Source organism: Marmota monax, unplaced genomic scaffold (assembly GCF_021218885.2).
Source record: "Marmota monax isolate L192 unplaced genomic scaffold, Marmota_monax_Labrador192_F-V1.1 WCK01_AAM20220418_F8-fsc00147, whole genome shotgun sequence".
NCBI classification, from domain to species: Eukaryota; Metazoa; Chordata; class Mammalia; order Rodentia; family Sciuridae; genus Marmota; species Marmota monax.
Window position 1 is genome coordinate 1353131 of NW_026693552.1, and position 14597 is coordinate 1367727.

At 34.7% G+C, this 14597-nt stretch overlaps 1 protein-coding gene across 1 annotated transcript; it reads right to left on the minus strand.

The window, feature by feature from the left end:
• Window positions 1-475: 475 nt before the first annotated feature.
• On the minus strand, window positions 476-10803 carry Slc7a13 (solute carrier family 7 member 13). The gene is made up of 4 exons (XM_046458654.2): window positions 10013-10803; window positions 8488-8619; window positions 3867-4228; window positions 476-1173 (listed from the first exon to the last, which is right to left on the minus strand). The coding sequence occupies exons 1-4, from the start codon at window positions 10695-10697 to the stop codon at window positions 913-915; spliced, it is 1440 nt and encodes a 479-aa protein (XP_046314610.1). The 5' UTR covers window positions 10698-10803; the 3' UTR covers window positions 476-912.
• Window positions 10804-14597: the final 3794 nt, after the last annotated feature.

Consider the following 14597-nt stretch of genomic DNA (forward strand, 5'->3'; position numbering starts at 1 on the left):
TGCGCCTTGAAGAAGGGCAGCCTGGCAGACATTCTCTGTCAAACCTTTGCTGGAACTCAGAGCTTGTGTCTCTGGTGGATATTTGCATCAGCTACCTTAACAGAAAGGACATCTCTTAACCCAGATCCTTTAAAACTCTACATTAAGTAGAGAAATTTTTAAAAATTGAATGCTACCAGATGAGGGTGTCTACTGGAATGCTACTCACCCCTTTCACACAATTTTTATACATACAATAAACACAGATTGTAAATGGGTCAAATTTTAGTCCAGGAAAGACATGGTAAGATTGTTCTTCTGAGGAACCTCTGAATTTAAAGAAAGGCAACCAAATGAAGATCATTTAAAAACTTATGCTTCTAAAAATAACAATTAGGTTAAAAATATATACCATTAGAGGGGAAAAGCTAACAGAACAAATGGAATCATTCTTTATAACTTCAAATCAGCACCCCCCAAAAAAATAGACTTATGATGAAGAGAATGCTTTATTTATTTTTAGTCATGAACTTTTACTATTAGAGCAGTACAAATTCAGTAGAAAAGGGATGTGATACAGAAAAAAAATGAGAAAATGTGATAGCATCAATATATCAAGCTGTGCAAACTGATTTAAGTTTATTATCAAACAAAACAGAGGTTTAGTGATGCATAATTATTTCTCTATGAATTTAAAGCCAGGTTCTGTCTTTTACACATATTATTTCATTTGAAAAAGTTGTCATGGGAATTTCACTGTTAATATCCCATAGTCTGTTTTGTATTTTTTGGAAGGCTATTTTTTTTAAATATATTTTTGGTTGTTGATAAACCTTTATTTATTTATTTATAGGTGGTGCTGAGAATCAAACTCAGTGCCTCACACATGCTAGGCAAGCGCTCTACCACTGAACTACAACTCCAGCCAGAAGGCTAATTTTTTAAAGTATCTACTTCTGTCTCTTCATCAGATACATCAGGAATGCAAACATTAAATAGTAATTGTAGATAGCAAGTCATCTTCTCAAACCAAACCAACTTCAATTTAAAATATACTAAAGGTATGTAAAACAGCAGTCCACTGAGAAGAAACAGAAAGACATAGATATAATGCATCTTGGGAGACCTTACCAATGGTATCAAAACCATGCCCAGGTTGATGGCCATTGTTATGAATGTAAATGGCAAAAACACCTAAAAAGAGCAAAATTTTAAAGAATAATAATTAGATATGAATATTCATGTATGATACATACATATTTATGTAAACAAAAAATAAGGCATAAATTAATGATACAAAATAGGCTAAATTGGCTATTAAGTTAGATAAACCAGGCTTAGAACTTTTGATAAATGCCTGAGTAAGAGGAAATGATTAAGACTCTAATCTGTAAGGTTAGGTTGGAGGGATGCATGCAGCCTTTGATTGTTCGTGCCTGGAAATAATTATGACTATGTGCTGGTAAAATAACCATCTGATGATCTTGATGGCATGAATTTGTTCAGAAGGAGTTTCTAGGGCCAAGGGAAGGTCACAACCATCTTCCCTGGAAAATATTTCAACTTAGTAAAAAATTCAAAACAAAAACATAAAGACCATTTAGACTCTCTGTTACATTGGTAAATACTGGTAGGTAAAAAATTATGACTTTATAAGCTCAGCATATTAAGAAAGAAACCAAAAACTTGACTCAAACAGTTCTCCCTGTTTTTTTGTTTATCCAAAAATCTTAAAGATCCATCCTTGGCACCTGCTTTGTGTTAGGGTTAGAGAGATCCTATATTACCCATTCTAGGGAGATAATATCAGTCATTTTTGAGATGAATTTATACCCTTAAAATACAACACATCTAGTCACAATTTATGAAACACTTTAATGAGAGGGTCCTTCATTTCGGGCTTTAATGAATGAAGAATCTCCTCCTAATTTCAAAAATACCCCTAAGATAACGATCATCCTACAGCTCAACATTAGTTGTCAAATAATTGAGAAAGGAAGAAAAAGCACTAATGTGGGAAGACAAGAAAATTTTAACCTTGTACTTGGCCTTCCTTTTGTCACAAACATAAGTCAAATAATAATATAAAAAATACTAACCATTAATGTCTGACCCTGGATTGTTACCATGCCTTGGCTTATTTAGCATATACAACATTTCTAGGAGGCAAGTATTATGCATCCCCATTTTAGATATGAAGGAACGGAGGGTCAGAGGTTAAATAACAAGATAAAGTACAGAAAAAAGGTGAGTAATGGGACTTGAGTCCAAGCTCTTAATGGTTATACTGTTTCTTGGCGTATTACAAATTCATAATTGATTCATAGCTTTTCTTTAATTGCATCTAACAGTGTGGGTCAGAAAACAGCAAAGAAGAGATAGACTGAAAAGATGCAGGGTGTGAAACCAGAAGGATAGAAGACCTTGGGGAGGCCCCTCCAAGGGGCAACATAGACATCAACCATGGACATCCATACCATACATCCATACATCCTCTCCCAAGGAAGCATCCTCTGGATGCCACTATGGAACAGTTAGCACACTATGGTTTTTGTGTCACCTGATTGTTTCAAGAGATTATAACCTGCCTAAAGGAAGGAGCCAAGTCTTAATTTCTTTCTCAACCCAAAGAACCTAGGAAGGTGCTTCCAGTATAGTCACTTCTCAATAACAAATATTCAAATACACAACATTGAAGTGGAGGCTGGATGGAAGGAGGAAAGGGAGAACTGGAAAGATGGCTGTCAGTCAATCAAAGTTGTGATGATTGAGACATTCATTTCTTCCTCCCAGAACAGTTTCTTTTATTTTGTTAAATACTCTGAAGAGACTGCCTAGTTCAAATCTTGGTTTGAACTAGGACCTTTAGAGGAATTAGCTCCATGCTATGTGAGCTCTTGTAGGAGTGACCTGGTTCCTCTAAACTCATTTCTTTGTCTGTGAAATGGAACAGAAGTATTCACCTTTTTGTTTTTTTTGTTTGTTTGTTTGTTCAGTTTTGGTAACAGAGATTGAACCCAGGGGCTCCTAACCATTGAGCCACATCTCCAGCCCCTTTTATTTTTCGAGACAGAGTCTCACTAAGTTGCTTAGGGCCTTGCTAAATTGCAGAGGCTGGCTTTGAACTCGTGATTCTCCTGTCTCAGCCTTCCAAGCTGCTGGAATTACAGGTGTGCATCACTGAGCCTGGCTAGTATACACCTTTTGTATTATTGAAGGAATTAAAGGTGATCATCCAAGCAAATCTTTGCACATACTACCTAGCCAACCAAAACTATTGGATATCTGTTAGGACATCTTTCCCTATCATATCCTTTATGCTGCTAAGTTTTTGCTTATATCTTTTTCTATGGTTAAAGTACTGTCACCTCTCCTGTGAAATGCTTCATCATCTAGACTGAAAGTAAGTTTAAAAGTAGCAAAGTTGAAATGATGAAATTAGTTAAATGATCAAAATCAGTTAAATGATCAAAATAAGCTGATGTTTCTGAACAGTAGATGTCATCCTTTGGGACCTCACTTTGCCTCTTCTCTTTCTCGTTTGTTGAATTTTACCCCAAATGTGGAAGAAACTTGTTTGTATAAATAGCTACATAAGTAAACCAAGTAATGTCTGGTCAAAAGACGCATAATGATCTGTCCCATCACCCGAGAATTATCTTTCTAATGAACCATTAGATGGAAACTTACAGTCTTTATACTGAGTAAAGCCTATCCAATAAAATTTAAAATAAAAAATTAAGATCCGATTATCCTTACGTGTTTCACAATTTGCTGAGTAGTAAAACATCTACTCACAGATGTCCTGACTATAATCTTCAAATATAGTTATACGTAATATGTTTTATTTCACATAGAAAAAAAGTATTTAGAAAACCCACTTTTACCTTATAAGGTCTATGTAGATTCGGCTCCTGGTATCTCAGTTTTAGTATTCCCATCATTGTTAATACAGTCCAGATAGAAATCATGAAATAAAGATTGTTTATCAGTTCAATTAGGTTTGTTAAGACGATCACAGTGGATGCCAGAGCAACAATCAGTAGTACAGATATTAGTGGAGAGGAGTGAATGTTGAGTGTATTAAATAACAAAGGCAGCTGGCCTTGTTGGCCTGCAATATATGTCACTCTTGTTAAGTCAAGCACATTAAACAAAAGGTTGCTATATAATGAAGCAGAAATAGCAAAAGGAATAATCCATGTTAATTGGGGGATCATTCGATCAGTCCATGTAATAGCCACAGCATCTGCAGAGAAACAAAATACATGAAAGGAAAAGTGTTAAGAAAGAGAAATGAAGCATAAGCCTTTTAATAATATTATTTTATTTGAAAACAAAAAATTTAAAGAGAATAGAAATTTGTTTTTGTTATAATGTCATATGCATATGTCCATTTTAGCCTCATCACAATTTATCATAAGTGCTTATCATGTTTATGTCTTCCCCAAAAGACCAGGAACTTTTTGAAGGCAAGGTCCCTCCATATCTTTTCTACAAAACTAGTACTTCACTCGCCAACATAGAGTGAGTTTTCAATAAATACTTGTAAAATGAATTGGTTTTATTGAACAGATGATTGAAGGCATGCTTGTTTTCTAAAACAAATGTGCAGAGTGCTGATAGATACAGTCAGAGAAAAAAAGCACAGTGCAACCCTGTTGCCCCAGGAATGAGACTTACCACACCACGGTGTGTAATAAAATACTCAGGAAAAAGAACCAAGTACACAGAGAAAATAAATTACACAAGAATAAAAACATGTATGACTTTTGGGATTTGTCTAAATTACAGGCAGCTAGAGGTGATTTAGCTCTTCGCGGGGTCATGTGGAAATGTCTGAAGACTCTTGGTTATCACAACTATCGGGGTAGAAAGTTGCTACTGAAACCCAGTGGGTACAAGCCAAGGATGCTACTAAACACCCTACTATGCACAGAACAGCCCTATACAACAAAGAACTGCACAGTCCAGGCTGGGAACGTAGCTCAGTAGCAGAGCACTTGCCTAGCATGCATGAAGCCTTAGGTTTGATCCCCAGCACACACAAATATATGTCCAAAAATGTCAATGGAGTTGAAATTGAGAAACCCTGCTATACATGCTACAGATGAATCTTTAGAAAATATTCTTTTTCTTTTCCTTCTTTCTTTGTTTCTTTCTTTCTTTCTTTTTTTTTTTTTTTTGGCTTAAAGGTGAAGAGACATTATAATACCAATTCAATATGAGGCAGTAGGTATTAAAATCACCAATGAAGATAAACATCAATTGTTGATGAAAATCCACTTGAGTTCAATTTGTACTACATAGATATACAGTAGGACAGATTATTCTATCACAGAGAAACAACTTCTCAGTTTTTCAGTGGAATAAGCACAACAGGGCCTAATGTCCCTGGGGGTAGTGCCCTCTGGGATTACACTTTGATGTGTAGGTAGGTTGGTTTCCAGGGGAACTGGACATCAGTATACTAGTTTATATAACAAAAAGACTTTTTAAATGTGACAAAATTAAAATATCATCGATGTTTACGTTCTCAAGATCTTTATTTTTAACCCATTTTTAATAGCTTCAGGAGTCATGTTGATTTTCTCTTTGATACTATTCTATAATAGTGGTTAAAATATCTCTAGTTTCAGTTCTTAATCATTTCAAAAAGAGTATTGTTAATTGTTTGTCCAGACCTCCACATAACTACCCACTTTCAGATACATTTTTTAAAATTTTTTCTTGTAATGAAAAGTAAATTCTCCAATTTCCTAGTGAGTGTCCTACAAATGTAGTAGATTATAATAGGAGGAGAATCCGGTGCAGCTCTCCCAATGTGGCTGGCAAAAATAATACATAATCTTCCTACATAATTTTTATCCAAGTGATTTTTCTCTTTTCTACTCCTTTCCATGTGCTATTTTTTCTTTTTAAAATTGTATCATATATGCTTTTGTAAAAAGTAAAATAGCACTGAATTCATGAATTAAAAAATAAATGTCCTTCTCCTCAACAATTTCTCATTCATGCACCCCAAATGTAACTACTGTTAACATCTGTGTGGATCCTATTCCACAAATTTTCTACAATTATACTGTTTAAGCATCTATGAGGGGTGTGTGTGTGTGTTTACACTTGTGTGTGTGTTTATACTTGATATTTTCAGGTGTTTTTTGTTTGTTTGTTTTTTGCTAATAAAAAGTCATGCTTCAAATTTTAATAATCGTATTATTCTCCTCAGAGTAAATTCTTAGAAGTGAGACTTGTGAATTCAAAGGTGTAGACACTGTCAAGTAAGGAAAATATTATAAAATCACTCTCTAAAAATGATTGTATCAACTTGCAAATAATTCTTAAATTCCCACTTGAATTTCTAAATTTTTAACCACCTCTGGGTGTTTGAGACCAGCTTTCTAGAAGGTATGTCTGAAGAAGAAAACCTTCTTAGCTCTGTCTGCATACAGTTTATTTCCTGTTAAAATAATCTTGTCCTGTGCCAATATTCTCTAGTCTTAAATATGTCATCAAAACCCCAACGACACCACTGTAAGCCCTCCTGTCAGAATGTGTTAGCAGGCTTCCAGAACACTGAAATCCTAGGGCTGAAGAAAATGGAACCAGGCCTCCTCACTCCCACATTTCCATACACCTTGTTTTAGATGGTGTCCCTTCTTTCCTCACTAAAGAATATTTCCTTTCTTCTAAGAAAACAATGGATGAAGAAACAGGTCAGTTCTCCAACACTGACACAGACAAAAATGTCACGTGATTAACACCTTTGGTTCTTTTACCACTTAGAATCTAATATTTATTACAGTTGGTATGGTTTTTTTCAGTGTTCCTCGAATAAAATGTAACAACCAATCCACATTGTATTAGAGATATCCCTCTGCACTTAGAAATTCTTCACATCTTTCTGATATACCCGTTTGATTGAAACAAATGCAGCCCTCAATCCTTAAAATTTCTAATTCTTTTGTTGGTAACTTTTCTAACTAATTATACAAATTATGCACTGCACTAAAGAAAATTTGTTAAATTCAGTGTAAAAAAAAAGGAAAAAAATCACAGTACTATGCCAATTGATCATCATTGTTAACTATCTTTTTCTGTTTTATGTGAGAATATCAATTTATATTTTCTATCAGTATTGCATTATAAACATTCTTCCTTTAAGCATCATCAAAAATATTATCTTTTATGGGTTTTTTGTTTTGTTTGCAATACTGGGAATCAAACCCAGGGTCTCATGCATGCTAGGAAAGTGATCTACCACTGAGGTACATCCCAGACCCTTTTAAAGTCAGGGTTTCACTAAATTGCCCAGGCTGGCCTCGAACTTGTAATCCTCCTGCTCAGCCTGCTGAGTTGCTGGGGTTACAGATGTGCACTGCCAGTCCACAGCCTCAGAATAGTCTTTTATGTACTTTCCCCTAAATTGTGTTTATTACAAATTTATTGGATACTTTGTGATCTTTAATTTTTGCTGCCACACTTAATGATGTGATTGATGGCCATCCTTATATAGATATTTTTCATATGTAGTTCTGACTAATTTTCTTAATTTGAACTTATGCAGAAATTTAAATTCAAAAATACTAATTCAGAATTTAAATGGTCTTAGGTCTGTATTCCTGAAAGAGTAGGCATTATAAACCAAATTACAAGTGATTATAGTTAAAACACTTCATGAATTTTCCACACAAGCCCAACTGTTGTGCCACCTACAAAATTGCTGCCACCATTACAAGGCTTGAAAAGGGATTAGTCCTATAGGTGCTGGGTGACAGGTTTATCTCAGAAGGTGGTGAATTAAGGTTTAATGCTGGTGTGAGAAAATAGCTAGACTTCCACTTTCCCTGTATTTCAATTTCTATTTTTCTTTTTATTTCTTAAATCTGCTATTTTTAAATATCTGTTTATTTCTCTAAAATTTTCTTATTCTTTTACACTGTATTCTACAATGTGAGCTTTAAAATGGTAATTTTTAGCCAAATTTCCACTGTTTTCAGGGTCTTTTACCACTATAAATTTTAGAGTTAGAGTTATTAAGTATGAACTCCACAATTTTACATATTAATCATATGCATCAATTAATCATTAGTATTTACTCTTTTAATGGCTAGTATCTTCCATTTTAAATTTATCATTTCTTCTTGTCACATAGAAAAATGTCAAGAATCAAATGCTTTGAAAATTTTAGTAGATATAAACACCGATTGTACAATGTCACTGTGATAAAAAGCAATCCTGAAAGGAATAATTAATTTCTTGAATTTTACATCATAATTACACAAACATTTTCCACATTATCAGAAAATGTATAGTCATGCTTTTAAACATGAATCTCCTTTCTAAGCCAAATCACACTCCTCAGAACTCTGTTATTAGAAAATTACAAGTGTACTCTATATATAGAATAATGAAGAACAAATAGCAGTACTGACTGGTAAAGTGATACTTAAGATGTGCTGAAAGGAGCAACACTTTATTTATTGCCTTAGCCATTTGTGTACAAACCTGAAGAGAGAATTTCTCTGGGTGTCAGAACAGTCAGGTAGGAAATGTTAACCAGTAAAAACAAAACAGTCACCAGAGGTATTGCTGTAAATATGCATTTGGGAATGGTTTTGCTGGGTTTCTTCAGCTCCCCTATAAAACATGAAAGAGCAAAATCATATCTGGCAAAAAAAATCATTTCTTAAATTTATCTTTAAAATTGTTACACATTTCAAATATTAGGCTGGATTCTTCCTCCTCTACACACACACACATACACACTCACACACACAAACACAGAAGCAAGCCGCTGCACACCCATCCCACTCCAAATTTAGTGCTAAGAAAAGGGAAAGTTTCCCAAATATTTCCCATAGATGATAATTTTTTGAACATACAAAAATAAAAAATGAAATTTGAGCCCATAGTGCCTGAACCATTTGAAACCTACCTACATCTTCGTTCTCTTCTAGTAGGAACCAGGCACTGAGTTAGAGTAGTAGGAATAAAATAGTGATCAAAAACTCCACAAAATTTAACCATTGAACAATCACATAAACAAAAGTTAAGATAATGACTATTTGATCATCTGGAAACAAAGTGTTGTGGGATATATCATGCGACAATTTGATGGTCCCATTTGCCATTTCTGTTATAAATAGACAGAATGGCACTTTTTTATTCCTCAAAAATGTCATGCCCTGGCTTGCCAATGTGGCCATTCTCTTATGTGGAATGACCTTACTTTTCCTAGTTGCCTAGATGATCCCTACACAGCACAGCAAAATTACTACTTCTTCTGGGAAAGGAAGAGAGGGAAACTATCCCTGGTTGACAAAATTGTCTTTTTAAACATTTGCAAGGCTTATTTTAAAGAGAATTAAAGAATCAGTCATAGATTTTTCTCTCCCTTTCCTTTATACCAACAGTAAGTGCAAAAACGGGGGGGGGGGGCGGGAGGGGAGGGGGCATGCTTTGGCATCATTGTAATGGTTTTTCTAGAACACTGTTATTTTCAAATGCTTTTCAATTTGTCACACCATTTTTCTCAATTTTGACATTCTCTAAAAATTACCCCAACCCAATGAACTCAACAACTACAGACTTGTTTATACAATGTCACCCTCTGCCCTGATCACTGGCAATAGAAACAGGTGACATCCTACCCAATGGAAGCCAATCATTTCCAATATATAAGAAAATTTCTCTCAAGCATTTGAAGCAAAGGTCAACAAAGATTAAGAGAATCAAGAGAAAAACAATGAAATGGTGGTTTTTAAAAAAAGAAATATTAATTAAGGAGTCTCATATTTGTGGTCCTAGAAAAGAAAGGTAAAAAAGAGAAGTTGTTCAATAAAGAACTTTGGAATAAAAAGGAAAAATAATTAAAAGTAAGTGGCAAGTATGAGGCTGACCGGAAAAAATATTGAATCGTTTATTTAAGATAAAGCTCAAAATACAATAAAAAAGATGTGCATTTCATAATGTATACAATAAGTCAGGGCTTGAGTTTTTTTTTATTTTTTCTCAATAGTCTGGTAATTACCTGCTATGTACGTTAAGGTTTCCCCGCCTGAAAATGCAAAATATCCTTGGAAGATGGCTTCTATTATCTGGGAGATGTCTGGAAACTCAGCATCAAAAGCATTCTGAAATCTTTCTACATTCTCCTTCTTGCCTCTCACCAGCATGAACACTCCACTGAGGGAAATAAGGCCAAGTATGGCCACTTTCAGCACTGTGCTTACCATCTGAAGCCAGGCTGCTTCTCTCACACTTCGAGAATTCAGAATTCCCACACTCCACAACATGGCCAGGGCTAGACATTTCTTTGGTAGTTTTGGTGCTAAGCAGCTGGGATAAAAAGGTTGGATGCTGTACTCAGCAAGAAGCAGGGCTTGGGTAGCAATTATCCCTGGCCCCTCGAACAAGCTTGTCCAAAGTCTCAGGAAGGCGATCAAGGGGCCAAAGCATCTCTTGAGAAAATAATAGTGAGCTCCACTGTATGGGAAGGTTATTCCTATCTCTGCAAAGCAGAGAGATCCTGTCAAGGACAACACGGCACAGATGGCCCAAACACACAGGGAGAGGCCCACGTTCATGCAAGAATACTCCAAAACCCCTTTGGGAGATACAAAAATCCCTGCACCAATTATATTAATAATTAAAAAGCTTGTGCCCCTGAAATATCCAAAATTTCTCTTAAGCTGTATTTTCTTCTCTTTATCCATGGAAATTGAGGAAGTTTTAAAATCTGTATAAGTTACCTTTCCTGAATTTTCCTGCCTAATTGCTGAAAAGGATGGATTCTCTAAAATAAAACAGTGCTGTCCCTTTTGTTCCACCCTCACTAAATACAGTCTATTTTCAATAATTAACATAGTATAAGTGACACATTTAAGTGAAGAACAATAAATTACTTGTGAAAGTTAGTTTAACTTGTCTTTTAATTATTATCAAAATAATACATCCAGATGGAAAACACGGAATTTCAAACAAGATGGTATTTTTGAAAAAGAAGCTTCTTTGCAAAACTTCTCAAAAACAAAACAAAACAAAACAAAACATTTCCAGAGCACTGTTTTTAGCTCTAAGGCTAGTGCTCTAAGGCAGATCTCTTAGTTCCTTGAAAAAGTCCCATTTGCAGGGCATAGGTTGCTATTTAATATGAGTTAGAAATTGCTCCATGGGAAAATCCCTATTTGTAGGTCATCTGTCTGAAACAATCGACTGTCATTATCTAACACAGCCATTGCCTAAGGCTACAATACCAGTTGAGAAAAACAGAATGTAAGACTGGACTATCTGGAAGAAATGTCCACAGGACCTTCAAAAAGTTCTGGCATATTCCTGAAGATTTAGAAGTCTACATGTATATTCAGAGCTGTGCAAATTCCCAGGAAATATCTAAAAGAATTCTATATAGAGCAAAACAATTTTTTAAAGTTGGAGGAGACAAAAACATATTCCAAAATAAACAAAAGCTGAAGGAATTCACAACTAGCAGATCTGTCCTAAAAGAACTACATCAGACTAAAAAGATGACATAGATGATAACTAAAATCCACATGAAGAAATATAGTATCAGTAAAGGCAACCACATAGATATTGAAAAAGCAATATAAATGTCTTTTTGGTAACTACTATGTTCTCCTGAATTAGAACACCGAAGTTGATGGTCTTCTAATGCAGAAAGATTTAATTTGAGCTGTAGACTTGAATTATGTTGTAAATTCATGTCTGAATAAAGAAAAGGGAACAAACACAGAGAATTTATATAAGATGTGTTTGGTAAAAAAAAAATCAACAATAAAAAAGGTTCTTAAAATAAAAGCATCAGCCCATAAAAATCTGATGTGAAGGAGATCCATTTGATTATATCTGCCTCTTTTCGGGAGAGATAGTCCTCCCTTTCAAGTCATGATCACCACTAATAACAATTAAGTAGCATGGTACTTTTAACTTAGTCATAGCTATCATCATACATTTTAAAATTCAGTTTTATTGAAACCAAATTTATACATAATAAAATTGACTAAATTTAAGTTGTATAATCTAAGTTTTGATGATTGCATACATAATTATATAACAAATGTAATAACTACAATATGGAACATTTTTATCATCTCAAAAATGTTCCTTTCTTCCTCTTTGCAGGCAATTCCTTCTCTCCATCTGTGATTCTGAGCAATCATGAATCTACTTTCTGTCCCTGTAGTTTTATATTTTTCTAGGAGTTTATACAAACAGAATAAAGTAATATAAAAGGCAGGAGAGACATTTTATGATCAATTCAGCATGAATCAATGATAATTATAAACTTATAAATATTTAACAACTGAACTCAAAATATGCAAAACTAAAATGGACAGAATTGAAGATAGAAATAGAGAATTCAACAATAATATTTGCAGACTTTAATACTTCACTCTCAAAAACTAATAGAGGCAAATAGAAAGAAAATCAGCAAGGCTATATAGAATATAAAAGAAAAATTATCAACCAACTTAAGCTAATACCCATTAACAGCAGCAGAATACCCTATTTTTAACCATACATGAAATATTCTTCAGGATAAATCATATACTAAGTCATGCAGTATAGTATTAATAAGTTTATAAGAATATGAATCATACAAGTGGAGTTAAAGTACAAATTAAAAATAGAAGCTGAGCATGGTGGCACACGTGTGTTATCCCAGGAGGTTGAGGCAAGAGCTTTGCAAATTCAAGGTCAGCCTGGGCAATTTAGCAAGACCTTCTCAAAAAAAAAAAAAAAAATATATATATATGCTGGGAGCCATTAGCCAAGTAAGTATGACAATTTCCTTGCCAGCGTACCCCATGTTGCAGTGACATTGAATGTACTTAACCTTGCTCAAGGACCAAGGCAGATTAGGGTGTTCCCGGTTTTAAGATAATCGTGTTTAGGGCGTTCCCAGTTTAGGTTCCAGGTTTAAGGTTTAAGATTATTCCTGCTGGGAATAGGGCATATCCTGCTGCCTGAGTTCCCCTTGAGTTCTCACGGGATTCAGACAGTATATTTTGGGAGACAGAAGCCAAGTGGAGGTGGATTTGGGCAGAGAATGTGAATTTGGGCAGAGAACGTGGATTTGGGCAGAGAACGTGGATTTCCCCAGAACGTGATTGTAGACGGCTGGTGTGAGTTCGGGAATAAAGAGTTGCTGTTTGAATCTACAAGCTGTGTGGTGGCTCGTGATTGTGTGCCCAGCCAGACTGCGGCATTTGTGCCCAGCCAGACTGTGGCATTAGTGAGTTCGGGAATAAAGAGTTGCTGTTTGAATCTACAAGCTGTGTGGTGGCTCGTGATTGTGTGCCCAGCCAGACTGCGGCATTTGTGCCCAGCCAGACTGCGGCATTTGGTGGCCCGTACGGGGAGCTTCTGAATCTTAGAGGTAAGTGAAATTTCTCACCCTTGAGGAAGAGAGAAAGAATGGGTGAACATTTCAAAAAACAATGTGTTATTGTTTTGATTTATTTTGATTTTATTTCAAGTTGCCTGTTCCTAGAACTTTCTCAGGCAAACTGGGGAAAATGGTTGACTCAAGGTTTGAAGTTGTTCACCTCCGAGCAAGAGAAATTGTTAGAGGAAGGAGGCACCCCAGTGAGACCAAGAACAATTAGGGCATATGTTGATACAATACAAAAATGTAGCCCATGGCCTTTTAAAGACAAATTATTAAGTATATCAATGGGACCATCATGGTATCCTGTAGAAGAATTTTTCCTCAACAAGAAAGAGATGGCTAGTTCTGTTTACTACATTTGTCTAAGATCTTGGTTTTTACAGACATCTGATTAATTTACAAAGCTAAAGTGTTAAAATATCAACCACTAAATATGAAATCAAGTACTCTTTACTTATTAAGTTCCATAAGGTAATATATTTAAACATTATGTGTGTTTTCATAAATTGGTAAATGGAAAAATGTTTAATATTGCTTTGTGTCTGTGTCTTTGCTAAAACAAGGTTACTAAGTGTTAAGATTCTATCATGTGTAATTTATATACAAAGAGTAGAAAAATTTTCAGTTGGGTTTCAATTATAGTATTATAGTATCATAAAAACATGAAAGTCTTTCATCTTATTAAAGTGGAGTAATTTTCTAAATCAGAATTTTTATAAGAGTTGTTTCAGAATGTAAATTTATAAAAAGGGTTAACAGTTAAAAAAGATATAAAAAGATTCAAGATGTGGGAATATATTTTAATATGGAAGGTTAAAAGAAAAAGAAATGTTTCTAGATAAGATAATCTCTGTGTGGTAAAGTAAAAAGTTGTAAAATGCCACTTAAAAAGATTTTGAGGAAACTAGACTTACTTTAAAAGCTTGAGAAAGGAAGAAAGAAGAAAAAGATATTTGTACATGGCAGATTGAGACAAAGCTTCTCAATGGAGTTAAAAAAAAAAAGCCTTTGGTTGAAGGGCAGCCATGTAAACTAACATTAAAGCGATTTAAACAGAATCTAAGCCTCGTTTAAAAGAGTGAAGTTGTAGGTGGTGAAAAAGTACATTTAAAAGTACAGTATAGATGATAATTAAAAGGCTTTAAAAGGTTAAATTGAAGGTGGTCGAGATACCTTCATGGCGGAAAAAAGATTGCTTTATTGC